This window comes from Vulpes lagopus, chromosome 2 (assembly GCF_018345385.1).
Source record: "Vulpes lagopus strain Blue_001 chromosome 2, ASM1834538v1, whole genome shotgun sequence".
In the NCBI taxonomy this organism is placed as follows: Eukaryota; Metazoa; Chordata; class Mammalia; order Carnivora; family Canidae; genus Vulpes; species Vulpes lagopus.
In genome coordinates this window covers 44031887-44046294 of record NC_054825.1, presented here as the reverse complement: position 1 = coordinate 44046294, position 14408 = coordinate 44031887, and the positions used below count along the sequence as shown (strand labels likewise).

Below are 14408 nucleotides of genomic sequence, written 5' to 3'. Positions count from 1 at the left end.
GTGTCTATGGACACATTTACATCAATTGTAAATGATTCTCCCAATCAACCAAGCTCACTGCCAGGCCAACTTCAGCTCAGGATCTTCTCCACTTAGACTGACCAGCACTTGAGAGCATTTGGCTTATCACAGCTCTGCTGGGCAAGGAGCCAGATGGCTTCCAAAAAGCCCCACCCAGAGACACAGACCTATGGCCAGATGTCTCATTCTGGGACAGATGGCTTGAACTGCCTCCTGCTGCCTTTTGCTCTGCCAGTATACAGGACTGCTGAGTGCTAGAGTCACCACAGAAATCTGCATGGAGTTTGCAAAGACAGCTTTCAATTAAGTATCAAGAAGAATGAGACAATCCAATGTTTTCAAAAGTGAGTCATTTTGGGATCAGTGAGTCATTTTTTATTTGCTTTAGATGTCTGACTTGTTTTATTCCTAGGTAAAGATTAGAATATAGTCACAGCAGTTCATCAGAATGTTGGCCAATCCCAGAGCCACAGGCTTGGAAAGGGCCTTTGCAGTGAGAGTAGGTCAAAAGGGAATGTGGCAAGAGAGCAGCTACCTGCAGAAGAATGCTGGCTGTCCACTGTCAGAAGTCCTCATTCCTTTGAACACATTCTTAAAGCTCTGCTTTGGGTCTCCGTAATTGGGTGCTGGCAGTTTTCCAGGGTTGACTGGCTTGCGGAAGCTGACACATCAGGTAACTCAAGACATCAGACACCAAATAACAATTGTCTTTCTCAAAATATGAACAGTTCAGTAAAATAAAGGACTGAAGAGACTGTCCTAATGGGCATGCCCCCACCATGGGAAAACACACTGGACAGTGAACTATAGACATTACTGGTGCCTCAAACTCTGTGATGAGGCCCCTGCAGGCGTGTGTAGACTTGATATCATATCAAGGTTCTCTTTCTCTACACAGGTTCCTAACATTTTCTTAGCAGAGGCTTTACACATGCTCATAGAGGCTCTGGAGGCTATACCTTGATCTCAGGACAAGAAGAAACCTTAATTATCTGGTTACATTTTAATTTTCCATGGCATCACAGGTACAGTAACTGCAGTACAGTCCTCTCCTGCCTTACTAGGGTAATCAATCCTGCAAAACCTCTTGTGAAACCAATGTAAGCTAAAAATGTAATCACCATTTTATGCTTCTCATTTTGTATTTCTTGAGTCCCCAAACTGACACTCATTCGTGCTAAAATACCAAATCTCATTAAGACAGGCACAATTAGGGATGCCTGGGTGGCTCAGTGGTTGAGCGTCTGGCTTTGGGCAAGGGCGTGATCCCGGATTCCTGGGATGGAGTCCCGCATTGGGCTCCTTGCATGGAGCCTGCTTCTCCTCCCTCTGCCTGTGTGTGTGTCTCTGCCTCTCTTTCTGTGTCTCTCACAAATACATAAAAAATTTTTTAAAGTCTTAAAAAAAAAAAAGACAGGCACAATTACGTTAATAATTAACATTGGCTATCATGAACACAAACGGAAACCATCTTTCCCTTTTCTAATTATGACTAATTACATTATTATTCTATTATATGACCCTTTCCCTGTTGTTTCTTAGCTTTTATGTCCTATATGTTTAAGATTAAATTTATAACAAAACATACATACAAATGATACCCAATACTTACACAATTCAACCTTTGGTTTCAAAAAAAGAATAGGGAAATGAATTAGGGGGGTGGAAGGGGAGGAGGGCGGGGGTGGGGGTGCGTGGGTGACGGGCACTGAGGGGGACACTTGACGGGATGAGCACTGGGTGTTATTCTGTATGTTGGTAAATTGAACACCAATAAAAAATTAATTTATTAAAATAGATAAATAAATAAATAAAAATAAAAAAAGAATAGGATGCCTGTGTGGCTCAGCGGTTGAGCATCTACCTTCGGCTCAGGGCGTGATCCCGGATTCCTGGGATTGAGTCCCACATCAGGCTCTCTGCATGGAGCCTGCTTCTCCCTCTGCCTGTTTCTGCCTCTCTCTCTCCATGTCTCTCATGAATAAATAATTTAAAAATAAACAAACAATAAAATCAGTGAAAACCATGTCAATTATAGTAGTTTTACCAAACAAGTTGAAGTACAAAAGACATGGCGTTGTGAGATAACCCCTGCTGTAAATAAGCAAAACAGTGAGAAATCAGATGGTAGAACATAAGATAACATAGACTATGTGAAGGGGATGTATGGTGGCTCTCGTCTTTAGATGCTAAGCAGTTCCAAGAAGTACACCCAACCAAATCCAGCCTAATGGATGCAAAGAAATGCCATGGGTATCCTTTACCTTTTACTGCAAAACAAACCACCTCAAAATTTATTGCTTTAACTTTAAAACAATATAAACATTATTTTTCACTGGTCTGTGGGTTCACCAGACCACAGCTAATCTAGGCCAACACAGCTGGACTTGGATAGTCTACAATGGCCTGGCTCACATGTCTGGTGGTTGGCAGGTTAGTTGGTCTAAGGGGCCACACTCATATGTTTGACAATTGGTTAGATGTCAGATGAGGTGTGGGCCACATGCCTCCCCTCACCCTTCATGTCATCCATGAGTTTTTCACAAGGTGGAAGAGTTCCCAGGAAGAGAAAACAAGCCACAATTTCTATGCACTTTTTAAAGAATCTCCTTATATCAGATTTGCTAATGTCCCATAGAACAAAGCAAGTCACGTGGCCAAGCCTAGATTCAGAGAGAGGAAAGACTACACCTCTTGAGGGAAGAAGCTGGAAAATAACAAGGCTATTCAGTTCATTTCCTATACTTAGAAGATAAAAGAGAGATTGAACGATAGTCCTTATAACCAGGATAGGTGATTACCTCAGGGTTTAAACATATTTCTCTGGTGAGACTTTTTCTTTTTCTTTCTTTCTTTCTTTCTTTTTTCTTTTTTCTTTTCTTTTTTTTTTTTTGAGACTTTTCTAACTACTGAGATCATTTGGTTAGTCTGCCCTCTTGGGTCCGCTACTGACCTGAGGCAAAGAGATAAAACCAAAGAGGTAGGCAGGGGCTCTGCAGGCTGCATGAAGGAATTTCAGTCTTGATCCCAAGAGCAACGGGAAGCCATAGAGCATTTTTTTTTTTTTTGCAACTAAAATGCTTATTTTTAAAAAATTTTTTATAAATTTATTTTTTATTGGTGTTCAATTTGCCAACATATAGAATAACACCCAGGGCTCATCCCATCATTTTAAGGAGAGATAAGATCAACTGGGCTGCAGTGAGGATAGTAATTCTAGAAATTTTTCCAGAAAGGGGAATAGTGAAATAAGCCTTTAGTTATAGAATATGGGGTCAAGGGAAAGATTTTTTGTTTCTTTTTTTTTTTTTTCAAGCAAAAGATGGTTGAAACTAGAACTTGATAGAATACTGATGGAAGGATCCAGTATTGCAAGAGGTTAAAGGGGAGCCCTGGGAATGGGGAAGAGAACTCATGCATGCATGAAATGTTTGGCTTACAAAAAATTATCATACGATAAAATTGGTTGTATTTTTGTTGTACAGTTCTGTGGATTTCAACACATGCATAGATTCATGAAACTGCCCCACAATCAGGATACACAAGAGTTTCACCTTGTGAAACCTTCCTTTTTGCTATCACTGTACAGTCACTCCTCCACCCCTAACTCCTGGCAACCACTAACTTATTCTCCATCACTAGTGTTCATCTTTTCAAGAGTGTCACTTTGAGACTAGCTTTTCATTCAGCGTAATGCCTCTATTGTTATGCTGTAATGCCAAGTCGTTGGGTATATCAATACTTCATCCTTTTATATTGCTGAGTTTTCATTGGGGTTTCTGATAGCATTCCCCAGGTCAGTAGATGGTTTCACCATTCTACCAGTTACTCAGGCCAAAAACCTTGGCTTCATCCCTGACTCTTGACTCTCTTCTCCAATCCATCACATTCAATCCATCAGTAAATCCTGGTGGCTTTACTTTCAGAATAGACCTGGAATCTGACCACTTCTTACTACCTTCAATGCTGTCACCTAGCTCAGGCCACCATCATCCTTTGCCAGGGCTAGTGTTTCTCCTCTAATCATACCTCCACCTTCAGTCTGTTCTCCCCACGACAGCTAGAATAAGCCTTTTAGAGCCTTAAATCGGATAAGGCCACTCTTCTGTTCAAAACTCTCCAGTGGTTTCAGTGTTAACAATCCAAAGTTGTCACCATGGCCTGAAAGATCCACGTGACTGGGCCCCTGACTACTTCTCCGATCTCTTTTCCTGCAACCATCCCCCTCACTCAGTCTGTATCAGCTATAGGGATTTCCTTGCTATTCTGTTAGCAAGCCAAGCATGCTCCTGCCTCAGAGCATTTGAATCCGTTGTCTTCTCTGCCTGGAACACTCCTCTAGATATCCACATGGCTTACTCCATCAAATCAGTTCCACTTTCTGCTTATCAGTCCTTCTCTAACATCTAAAAGAGCAGCTACCTGACACCACTGTCTAACCCTTTTTCTGCTTTGTTCTTCATCATAGCACATATTTGTTTTTCTGTCTCTCAACACTAAAAAAGTCTTTTAGGATAGGGACTTTTTTATTGTTCACTGCTTAATAAGCACCTTGCCTGGCATAGTGTGAGTTCAATGAATATTTGTGATTTAATAAGTTATAGGAGGAAAAGACAGAATGGGAACACACGTACATTTCTAGATTTTAAGGCATTCTGCATTTATTTCATTTTAATTTCAGTATAGTTAACATACAGAGTTATATTAGTATCATGTGCACAATATATTGAGTGAATAATTCCATATACCACCCAGTGCTCAAGGGTACTCCTTAAGAGACAAGTGTAATCCTTAATCCCCATCATCTGTATCACCCATTCCCCCCACCCACTTCCTCTCTCATAATCATGTTTCTCTATAGTTAAAAATCTATTTCTTAGTTTGTCTTTCTCCCAACTTTACTCATTTAAGTTCCACATATGAGTGACATCATGTATTTGTCTTTCCTTGCCTGACTTATTCAACTAACCATTATACTTCCTAGTTCCATCCAAATTGCAAATGGCAAGATTTCATTCTTTTTTCGGGCTGAATAATATCCCATTGTGTATATACCATGTCTCCTTTATCCATTCGTTTATTGATGGAACACTCAGACTGTTTTTGTAATAATTTGGCTATTGTAAATAATGTTGCAATAACCATAGGAGTGCATGTATTCCTTTTTTTTTTTAAGATTTTATTTATTTATTCATGAGAAACACAGAGAGAGAAGCAGAGACACAGGCAGAGGGAGAAGCAGGCTCCCTGCAGGAAGCCCAATGTGGGACTCGATCCCAGATCCAGGGATCATGCCCTGAGCCAACCGCTGAGCCACCCAGGTGACCGGCATGTATTCCTTTTAATTACTGTTTCTATATTTGGGGTGTATAGGGCATTCTGCATTTTTTGTTACACATACAGTAAGATAATCAGGGGAAGATGTATGGGAAGTGTAGGGTTACAGATTTGCAGAGATAGTGGCAAGCAAGTTAACCAGAAAAATATTACAATGAAATTTCCAGGTACTGTTCAGAGCCCATTTAAGGTTGAAATTAATAACTTAGTGACGCCAGTCTGCTCATCAGGAAAATTTTCTACAGGATACAGGCATGGAGAAGCATGTGGGTCCCTCTAGGGCAGAGGACCTGGGTGGGGAAAAGGGAGTGGCGGGCACGGTTACGACCAAGAGTAGGACTGTAATGGTGTACCATCGTATCTCAGATACATAAGAAGGGAAGTGAAAAACTTCACTGGACTATTGGAGGCTTTCTTTCTTTCTTTCTTTCTTTCTTCCTTTTTCTTTTTTTTTAAGATTTTGTTTATTTATTCAAGAGAGACAGAGAGAGAGAGAGGCAGAGACACAGGCAGAGGGAGAAGCAGGCCCCATGCAGGGAGCCTGATGTGGGACTCCATCCTGGGTCTCCAGGATCACTTCCTGGGCTGAAGGCGGTGCTAAACCGCTGAGCCACTGGGGGATCCCCCTAATGGAGGCTTTCAATGAAGTTAGGAAGAAGTTCCTAGGCAGTCAAGCTGAAAGCACATCAGACTATAATTGGACAGAAGGCTGTTCCAATTACTAATCTGCGATGCGATAACGTTTCTGGTGACAAGTCCTGATTTTTGACTAGGATGGGGGGTGCTGATGTCAGGGTCACTAAAGATGGGGGCTGATGTCAGAGTCGCTAGAGGGGGGGCTGATGTCAGGGTCCATAGAGACGGGGGGGGGGGGGCTGCTGTCAGGGTCGCTAGAGATGGGGGGGCTGATGTCAGGGTCGCTAGAGATGGGGGGCTGGTGTCAGGGTCCATAGAGATGGGGGGCTGATGTCAGGGTCGCTAGAGGGGCGGCTGATGTCAGGGTCCATAGAGATGGGGGGGGAGGCTGATGTCAGGGTCGCTAGAGATGGGGGGGCTGATGTCAGGGTCGCAAGAGATGGGGGCTGATGTCAGGATCGCTAGAGATGGGGGGCTGGTGTCAGGGTCCATAGAGATGGGGGGCTGATGTCAGGGTCGCTAGAGGAGCAGCTGATGTCAGGGTCCCTAGAGATGGGGGGCTGGTGTCAGGGTCCATAGAGATGGGGGGCTGATGTCAGGGTCGCTAGAGGGGCGGCTGATGTCAGGGTCCATAGAGATGGGGGGGGCTGATGTCAGGGTCGCTAGAGATGGGGGGCTGATGTCAGGGTCGCAAGAGATGGGGCTGATGTCAGGATCGCTAGAGATGGGGGCTGTGTCAGGGTCCATAGAGATGGGGGGCTGATGTCAGGGTCGCTAGAGGAGCAGCTGATGTCAGGGTCCCTAGAGATGGGGGGCTGGTGTCAGGGTCGCTAGAGATGGGGGGCTGATGTCAGGGTCCCTAGAGATGGGGGCTGATGTCAGGGTCGCTAGAGATGGGGGGCTGATGTCAGGGTCCATAGAGATGGGGGGCTGATGTCAGGGTCCCTAGAGATGGGGGCTGATGTCAGGGTTGCTAGAGATGGGGGCTGATGTCAGGGTCGCTAGAGGGGCGGCTGATGTCAGGGTCACTAAAGATGGGGGCTGATGTCAAGGTCGCTAGAGATGAGGGCGCTGATGTCAGGGTCGCTAGAGATGGGGGCTGATGTCAGGGTCGCTAGAGATGGGGGCTGATGTCAGGGTCGCTAGAGATGGGGGGCTGATGTCAGGGTCGCTAGAGATGAGGCCCAGATGGTAACGGGGCCTCATTATCCACCTGACATTATCCAGGTGGCAGATAGACGACAGGAAAGCAAGAGCGGGAGCTGGCCGCCCCAGTGAACGGCTGATCTCGAAGGGCGGTTCGACAGGCGGCAAAGTCTTAAGAGTAAGCGTCGGGGAAGCGAGGGTTTTTCCAGGAGGGGAGCGTCTTCCACACAGAGCGCCCCCACCCTCTGGGACCCGGGAAGGGAGGATACGCCTTGCCCCGGGGACGAAGCATCCTCAGGGGGCAGCCAGGTCTCAGCCCGGGAGGTTCACGGGAACACTGACCTGGAAGCGGGAATCTCAGAGGAAGATCGACTTGAAAGCAGGCAGCGCGGGAAAGCAACCGAAGCAGAAAAATATCCCGCGGGCACCCGTGGTGTTTCCTGTGCCTTCCTCCCAACGCGACGCCGCGCCACACCACCCTCCGCGGCCGCAGGGTGCGCGGACGAGGAGCAACGCAGACCGACTCTTTTCAACTCCGCGCGGAAGTCCTGACGCCGGAAGTCCGCGGCCGTGCGCGCCTTCCCATTGGCCGAAATCCCCGCCGGCGTCCGTCCGCTTCCGCCGCCGACTCGGCGGGGCGGGGCCGTCCCTGAAGTCACTTCCTGCTTGGCCCCGCCCCTCGCTCCCTTTTTGGCCGCTTCCGGCCTCAGGCCCCGCCCCGGCCAGTGCGGCCCCGCCCCGGGCTCGCGGCCCCGGCCCCGCGGCGCCGCTTCCGGTGCGGGCCCCGCCCCGGCTGTGGCCCCCGGCTGCGGAGGAGGCCGAGGCGCAGCGGCTGGAGCCGGGGCCTGACGCCGGCGGACCCCGGAGCGCCCCGCTCGGGTAAGCCGCGTGGGGCCCGGCTCGCTCAGCCGCGCGGGGGCGGGGGCTGCTGCAGGTGGAGGGGCCGGAGGGCTGCGAGGGGAGGCAGGTGTGCGGGGGAAGGTGAGGGCGCGGGGAGCGGACCCCACGCGCCGCGCACCCCGGGGGGGGGGGGTGAGATAAAGAGATGGGAGCTGCGAGGGCGAGGGTGATGGGGTCGGGGCGGCCGGGGAGCGCCCGCGGATTGGCTGGAGGGCTCGGGGGAGGTCGGAGTGATGGGGCTGGGGGAGGCGGGGGGGGGGGGCCGGGGCCCCGGCGCGGCGGTCCGGGGGCTTCGGGGGAAATGGGGGGGGGGGCCGGGTTTAGGGACGGAGTGGCTTAGATTTGCGAGGGTCACAAGTTTTCTCTATGTAGGCAGGTGGCATTGTTGTTTGGACCTTTCTGCTTCGGGACGGGGTAGGTGGGCTCTCGGGGTCTCGGGGGGAGGGCGTGTGACCTGGGGCTTGAGTCCTCTCCATCTCACCGAGGAGACAGCCCCCCCCCCCCCCCCCGCTGGGGACAGCGCGCCGGGAAGATGGTGCGGCCGCTCGGGAGGCGGGGGTTCGGGGCCCGGCAGGGCCCGGCTGAAAAACGATTCCCTTTGCGATAGATTGTAGTGATTATAAGGGAAGTTTTTATTATTATTATTATTATTACTATTACTATTATTATAAGGAAAGTTAAAATGATCACCCGATTGTTTGCTGTAGTCTTTTGTTTAATTTTTTTTTTTTTTTTGGACGCCAGTTTTTTTTCTTTTTTTTTCTTTTTTCTTTTTTTAAATCCTCAATGTATATCCTTTTGCCGGCTGGATTGAATGCTGGATTGAAAATCTTTTCATATTTTGTTACACTGTAAAGAGGGCCAAAGCCGACTGAAAGAAGCGCTACAGGCGTTAAAGTCACACTCTCTCAAGCGCCAGGAGAGGAAGTTAAAAAGGCAAGTAAAGAGGCAGACTGGGATTTGAGTCTTGCACTGAACGTGAAAGGCCAAAGCAAGCGCTTCTCAGATAAACAATGAGAATTTTTCATCTTCACTTTTTTTCACCTCGCTTTAAAGAGTTGCACCTTCCCCCTGCCCATTAAGAGATTAATAGACCCAGGCAGTTTTTATTGCTATGAAGGTGATTCCTACCCCCTTCTTCCCCCCCCCCACCTCCGTTCGTTTTTTTTTTTTTTTTAAATCTTTAGTCTCAGTTGGAAAACAGTGAAACAACGCAAATATCAAGTCTCAACCTGTGCAATGAGTTCTTTCATGTGATGACAACACTGTATGCCATTGTTGCAAGTCCTGTTCACCTAAAATGTGCGTGTGCCTAGTAATCCCCCTTCAGTTATGGAGACTTGCTGAGGAAACAGAACTGGAGTGAGGTTCCTTGGGGGTGGGGGAGTGGAGATCTGGAGAGGAGGAAGGGAAAGGGGAAGCCAGAGTGGAGAAGAGGGTGTGAAAGGGGGGATGTGTCTGGAGACTGATTGGTAAGAATGCTGATAAACCTGCCCCCAGAACACTTTGGGCCTGAAAGCCTTTTCTGTGTGCGTTTGTCATAGAATGTCACAGTGGAAGTGAATCAGAAAGAAGAGGGATGTGAAGAGATTTACTTGGCAACTTATGAAAAAGCAGCATTAACTTGTTGTTTACACAATATTGATATCTGTTACAATTTAATTAACTTTAAAATCTCCAGAGGAATTCCTCCCTGTTTGTTTTTTTTTTTGTTGTTTTTGTTTTTTGTTTTGAGCTGACCATTGCAATTTGAAACTCTTGCCCCCTTGCATGTTTCTTTCTTTCATGTTGTTGAAATTGGATTCTTTTTTGAGGCTATAATGTACAGTTAGCGAGGCTCAGCCCCCTTGAAAAGCAGGCCAGCCATTCGATCGGGGAAATTTGAAAAGTTTAAACCTAAGAGCAGTTTGCTGTGTTCTGCTTTTGTAAGAGAGAGCTCATTCTGTCTGCCTGATAGCTCTGGGCCTAGCTAGGGCGGTGCTTTCTTTCTCTGATGGGCCTGGGAACGTAAGCTGTGCTCTCTCCTTTGTAGACAGGCCCTTCTTTCCCTTTTTATTGTGGTTTTCTTACTTACAACTTTTGTACAGTACAAACCTGGTTGCCTTTTCGGTGATAAACACGCTAATGTTTGATAATGTCGAGAGAGAGAGAGAGAGAGAGAGAGAGAGAGATCAGAACAGAGTTTTGCAGGCTTGAAACTGTCTGGATTTACTTTTTATACCCACATTTGTCCACCACTGCTGAGATCCATCCCGAATTTCCTCTCGTAAATCCCATTCTTCTTCACACCATTCCCTACCACACCCACACCCCCACCCCAAGCTCCCAACACCACTCCTCTTAGAACCAGGGCTTAGAGCATATGATTAATGTTTAGAAGTCATACCCTTTACTAGAAAAAAGAAAGTTTTTTAATGTATGTTTTACTGTTTTCCCCCCTGTTTCTCCTTCTTTGTGGTTTCTGTTAATCACTTAAAGTTTAGACCCAGTGTGCTGGCTGGGCTGTACCCAGGTTCAGAACCATGCCAATTGGCGGGTGAAGCTTGAGGCAGTGATGGAACCACTGGCACAACAGAAGCAGCCTCGGCAGCCACCACCCCAGCAGGCCCCTCCCCTGGCTCCTCTGCAGATGGATGCCAGAGAGAAGCAGGGACAGCAGATGAGAGAAGCCCCGTTCTTGTATGCCCAGAAGCTGGTCACGCAGCAGACTCTCCTTTCTGCCACCCCTGGGAGGCCATCCAGCAGCCCTGCCCTGGGTTCCTTAGCCAGAGGGCCACCAGCCTCAGCAGTGGCCCGAGTTTTTGAACGGAGCAACGTGAACTCAGAGCCCGAGGAGGAGCAAGGAGGTCTGGAAGATGAGGATGGGGATGATGAAGTTGCAGAGGTTGCTGAGAAAGAGGCCCAGGCTGCTTCCAAGTATTTTCATGTGCAGAAAGTGGCTCGCCAGGATCCCAGAGCAGCACTTGGATCTGGTCTGCTTCCAGGACCAGGGCTTCCACTGCGTGCACAGCAAGCTAAAGAAGACCATACCAAAGATGCTTCCAAAGCCCCACCTTCAGTCTCCACAGCTGGGCAGCCAAGCTGGAATCTGGATGAGCAGCTCAAGCAGGTCAGTCTTCATGATGCAGGGGGTCATTTATTCTTCCCAAAGGCCAGCTGAGAGGAGAACTGCCAGGGTCAGGATCTCTGCCAGTCTGGGCCTTCTCACCCAACTCAGTGACCCAACAGCCTAGTGATGCATAGACTGTGATATTTTTTTTTCTCCTAGTTGTTTTCTTGATTACAGCAATGAAATGTGCAGGTTCCTCTGAATATAGATTGTTTCAAGTGGGATGTGAAAGAATGTTAGTACAATCTGTTTTTTTTTAAAGGAAGGAAGAGGTTGCAACAGTGTTATGAGGGATATCTAAAAATGTAATTGTAGCTCTAATTACAGTTTTTTTAGTAAAAGAACAGTTTTGCATAAGACTATTGCTTAGCTCCAGGCTAAACCAGCGTCGTGCTCTTTAAGGACAGTTTTGTTGTTTATAGCTAAGTGTAGCTGACACAAAGCTCTTGCGTTGTGTATATTTTCCAAATCATGCCTGCATGATTGCATCATTTCACCCTTACACCACCCCCTTTGAAATAGGAAAGGGTAGACCTCAGAATTCCCAGTTTAGCCAAGGCAGGCTTAAGTGATTTTCAAACATGGCTGAGCATCAGAGTCGTCTTGGGAGCTTCAAAAAATTCAGATTCTGGAATCTTAAAGAATTATCTTGGTGTGGAGTCTCAGGACTCTAAGGTGTTCTCAACCAGGCTTTTGGCTTCTGATTCCTCTTCTCTTTCTGACCTGCAGTGCAGTTTTTCCTCACTCAAAGAATGGGAGTTGCTGATGAGTTGTTCCAGGTTAAGTGACTCTTTGGTGCTTAGGGAGTTTGTGACAAAGCTGGTAGTTTCTAGGTACTCATAAGTATGTGCTCTTCATGTGGCCCAGTGATGCTCTTTGGAAATGAGTCGTGAAGAACTATGGGTTTTCACAGGGCAACTGAGAAGTCATCTAAGAAAAGTGCTTTGGAAGCTGAAAACACAGTGTCTTTGTATAAAGGAGCCCTGCGTAGTTGATCTGAGTTTTACCACAGCGGTGTTTCCAGTGGATTCCAGAGCTGGCAAAGTATGGTTCCATTCTCATCTCTTCCATTTATTACCCTGTGACCTGTCGGTAGGGCTCTCAATCTCTCTGAGCCTGTGTCCTTTCATCTGGGAAGTGAAAATGATGAAGCGTACCTCCCAGGGATGGTGTGAGGTTTGACTGAGCTAGCAGCACCCGGTAGGTCGGAGTGCTCCAGGTGCTCTTTATGCACACAGCGCCGTCCTCTGCTGAGGCCACACCAACAGGCTGGGAAGTGGGTGAGGTGCCCACTGGCACCTGGGGGCACCCGGACCTTCCCGCAGATCGCCAGGAGGTAGAGGCTGAGCTGGGACTTGGATCAGAGAGTCCCAGCTTCCACGACAGAGGCAGCCTGGCCACTGGCCCAGACCCGCCTCCTGGCTGATTGCTTTAGTTTAGCAAAACATCTGTGAGTTGCCTACAGCCCCCGCGCTGCCTGCGGCTGGCAGAGTTCCATGCGGCCGCTGAGTCAGCCCGCAGCGGGCTCCCGCCCTGACAGCACTGGGAAAGTTCAGGCCCGAGGCGGCTGGGCTGCCCCCGCCTTGGCAGCTGGCCAGCCTCTGCGTGTGTGCGGTCGTTCCTAGAAAGTGCAGCCGCCTGCGAGGAACAAGTGGAGCTCCAGAGCCTGTCTGTCTTCAGGAAGTGCAGCAGGTGTTGAGGTCAAGCCATTAGAGCTCTGAAAAAAGAGCCTCTTCAGAAGTGGCGTGTGCGTGCACACATGGGTGCACACCGGCAGGCACCCAGCCCAGTGCTCTGGGCACAGCAGCCCTGTGAAGACACAGCTCAGTGCTCAGGGGCTGGCTGTTGGTTTTCTGAAACCCTTTGGGTTCATTTTAAATTTCTAAGGCGTATTTGACTAATTATAGACTGCCCGGCAGAGCACCTGCTAAGATGTTTTACAAACACCAACAGAGCGGAGGCCTCATCTCGCACCCTAAAATTCCCCCTCCCCTTGGATTTGGAGATCGAGAACTGGGTTAGGGGGTCCTTGGGTAACAGTGACTTTAAAACCTCAGATGCGTGGGCTGCCTGGGTAGCTCAGCAGTTGAGCATCTGCCTTCGGCTCAGGGCGCGACCCCGAGGTCCCGGGGTCCTGGAATCGAGTCCCGCACTGGGCTCCCTGCATGGAGCCTGCTTCTCCCTCTGCCTGTGTCTTTGCCTCTCTCTCTGTGTCTCTGTGTCTCTCATGAATAAATAAATAAAATCTTAAAAAACAACCTCAGATGCACGTCACCCTTTCCTTTTGAATTTAATTTCATAAAATTACTTCATTCTGTACCCTCCTTCTTTGTCTAATTCTGCCTTTAAAGGAGTAAATAATATGCTTGCCGATTAAAACATCTTTTTAAAAAGTTATGCTTAGGCAGGGGGGGGACTGAAAAAATACCCTCGGGGAGAGCCTGTTGAAACCCTTACAGACCATGAAACTAGCCAGCTTTTTTATTGTTCACAGTCTTTTGTTTCTGAGGCAGTTAACTTGTAGAGAGCAGAAATGGAATATGTCTTGCTCTGGCCAACAGTTACAAAGATCTTCTGCAGGTAATACTGTCAATGTGTTGCCGTGTGCATTTTGTTCTTTAATGCAACAGACTTTCACTGAGGCTTCTTTGGGCCAGGCCTGAGCTCCGTGGAACTAAGGAGCTCACATTTTAAGCAGAACCCATGTGGAAACCTTAAGGGGCATTGGTCTTGAATTGCAATAATTTCACTCTGTCCAAAGTCAGCAGAAGCCCAACTGCCCAGTCTTAGCTGTGCTGCAGATATTTTAAAAACAAGGTTTTGTTTCAGACATTTACATACCAAGGTAAAAACATTAATTTTGTCTACAGCGTAGCTAGCTAGCTTGGTAAACCAACAGGAATACTCAAAAGTATCTTGTAAGACTTTGGGGGGTTGCAGGTGGGCAGGCACCTGCTGATCAAAAAGCAAAATTTAAAAGCTTAAGGACACCACAGTTTCCTTTGTTCTGTAATCCCTTTCTTAGAACATATGAAATCAAAATAATTTTATGGATTCTCTTTAAAGAAACTCTTAGAAAATAATTGTTTCTTAAGGCCCAGATCATTAGAGTATAGTATTCTGTGACACCAGGGTGATGGGAAGATGGATAATGCCATTGAGCCAAGCATTCTAAAGCCCATCAGATTTCGATGGGCAGAGTAAACAATTGTAAAACAAGGCAACAGACAAAGAGCTGAGTGTCCCTTCTCTCAAGGGA

General features: G+C 47.7%; 1 protein-coding gene across 5 annotated transcripts in view; it reads left to right on the top strand.

The window, feature by feature from the left end:
• The first annotated feature begins 7910 nt into the window (after positions 1-7910).
• ARID3B (AT-rich interaction domain 3B) overlaps positions 7911-14408 on the top strand; it is a 55128-nt gene continuing 48630 nt past the window's right edge. For 2 of the 5 annotated variants that reach the window (XM_041745322.1, XM_041745319.1), the window contains exons 1-2: positions 7911-8019; positions 10519-11149. In XM_041745322.1, coding sequence (XP_041601256.1) covers positions 10595-11149 — 555 coding nt within the window. In that variant the 5' untranslated portion in view covers positions 7911-8019; positions 10519-10594. Of the gene's footprint in view, positions 8020-8412; positions 8455-8897; positions 8977-9224; positions 9343-10518; positions 11150-14408 lie in introns of those variants that run through there. The other 3 variants (XM_041745320.1, XM_041745323.1, XM_041745321.1) reach the window with 3 other exon arrangements.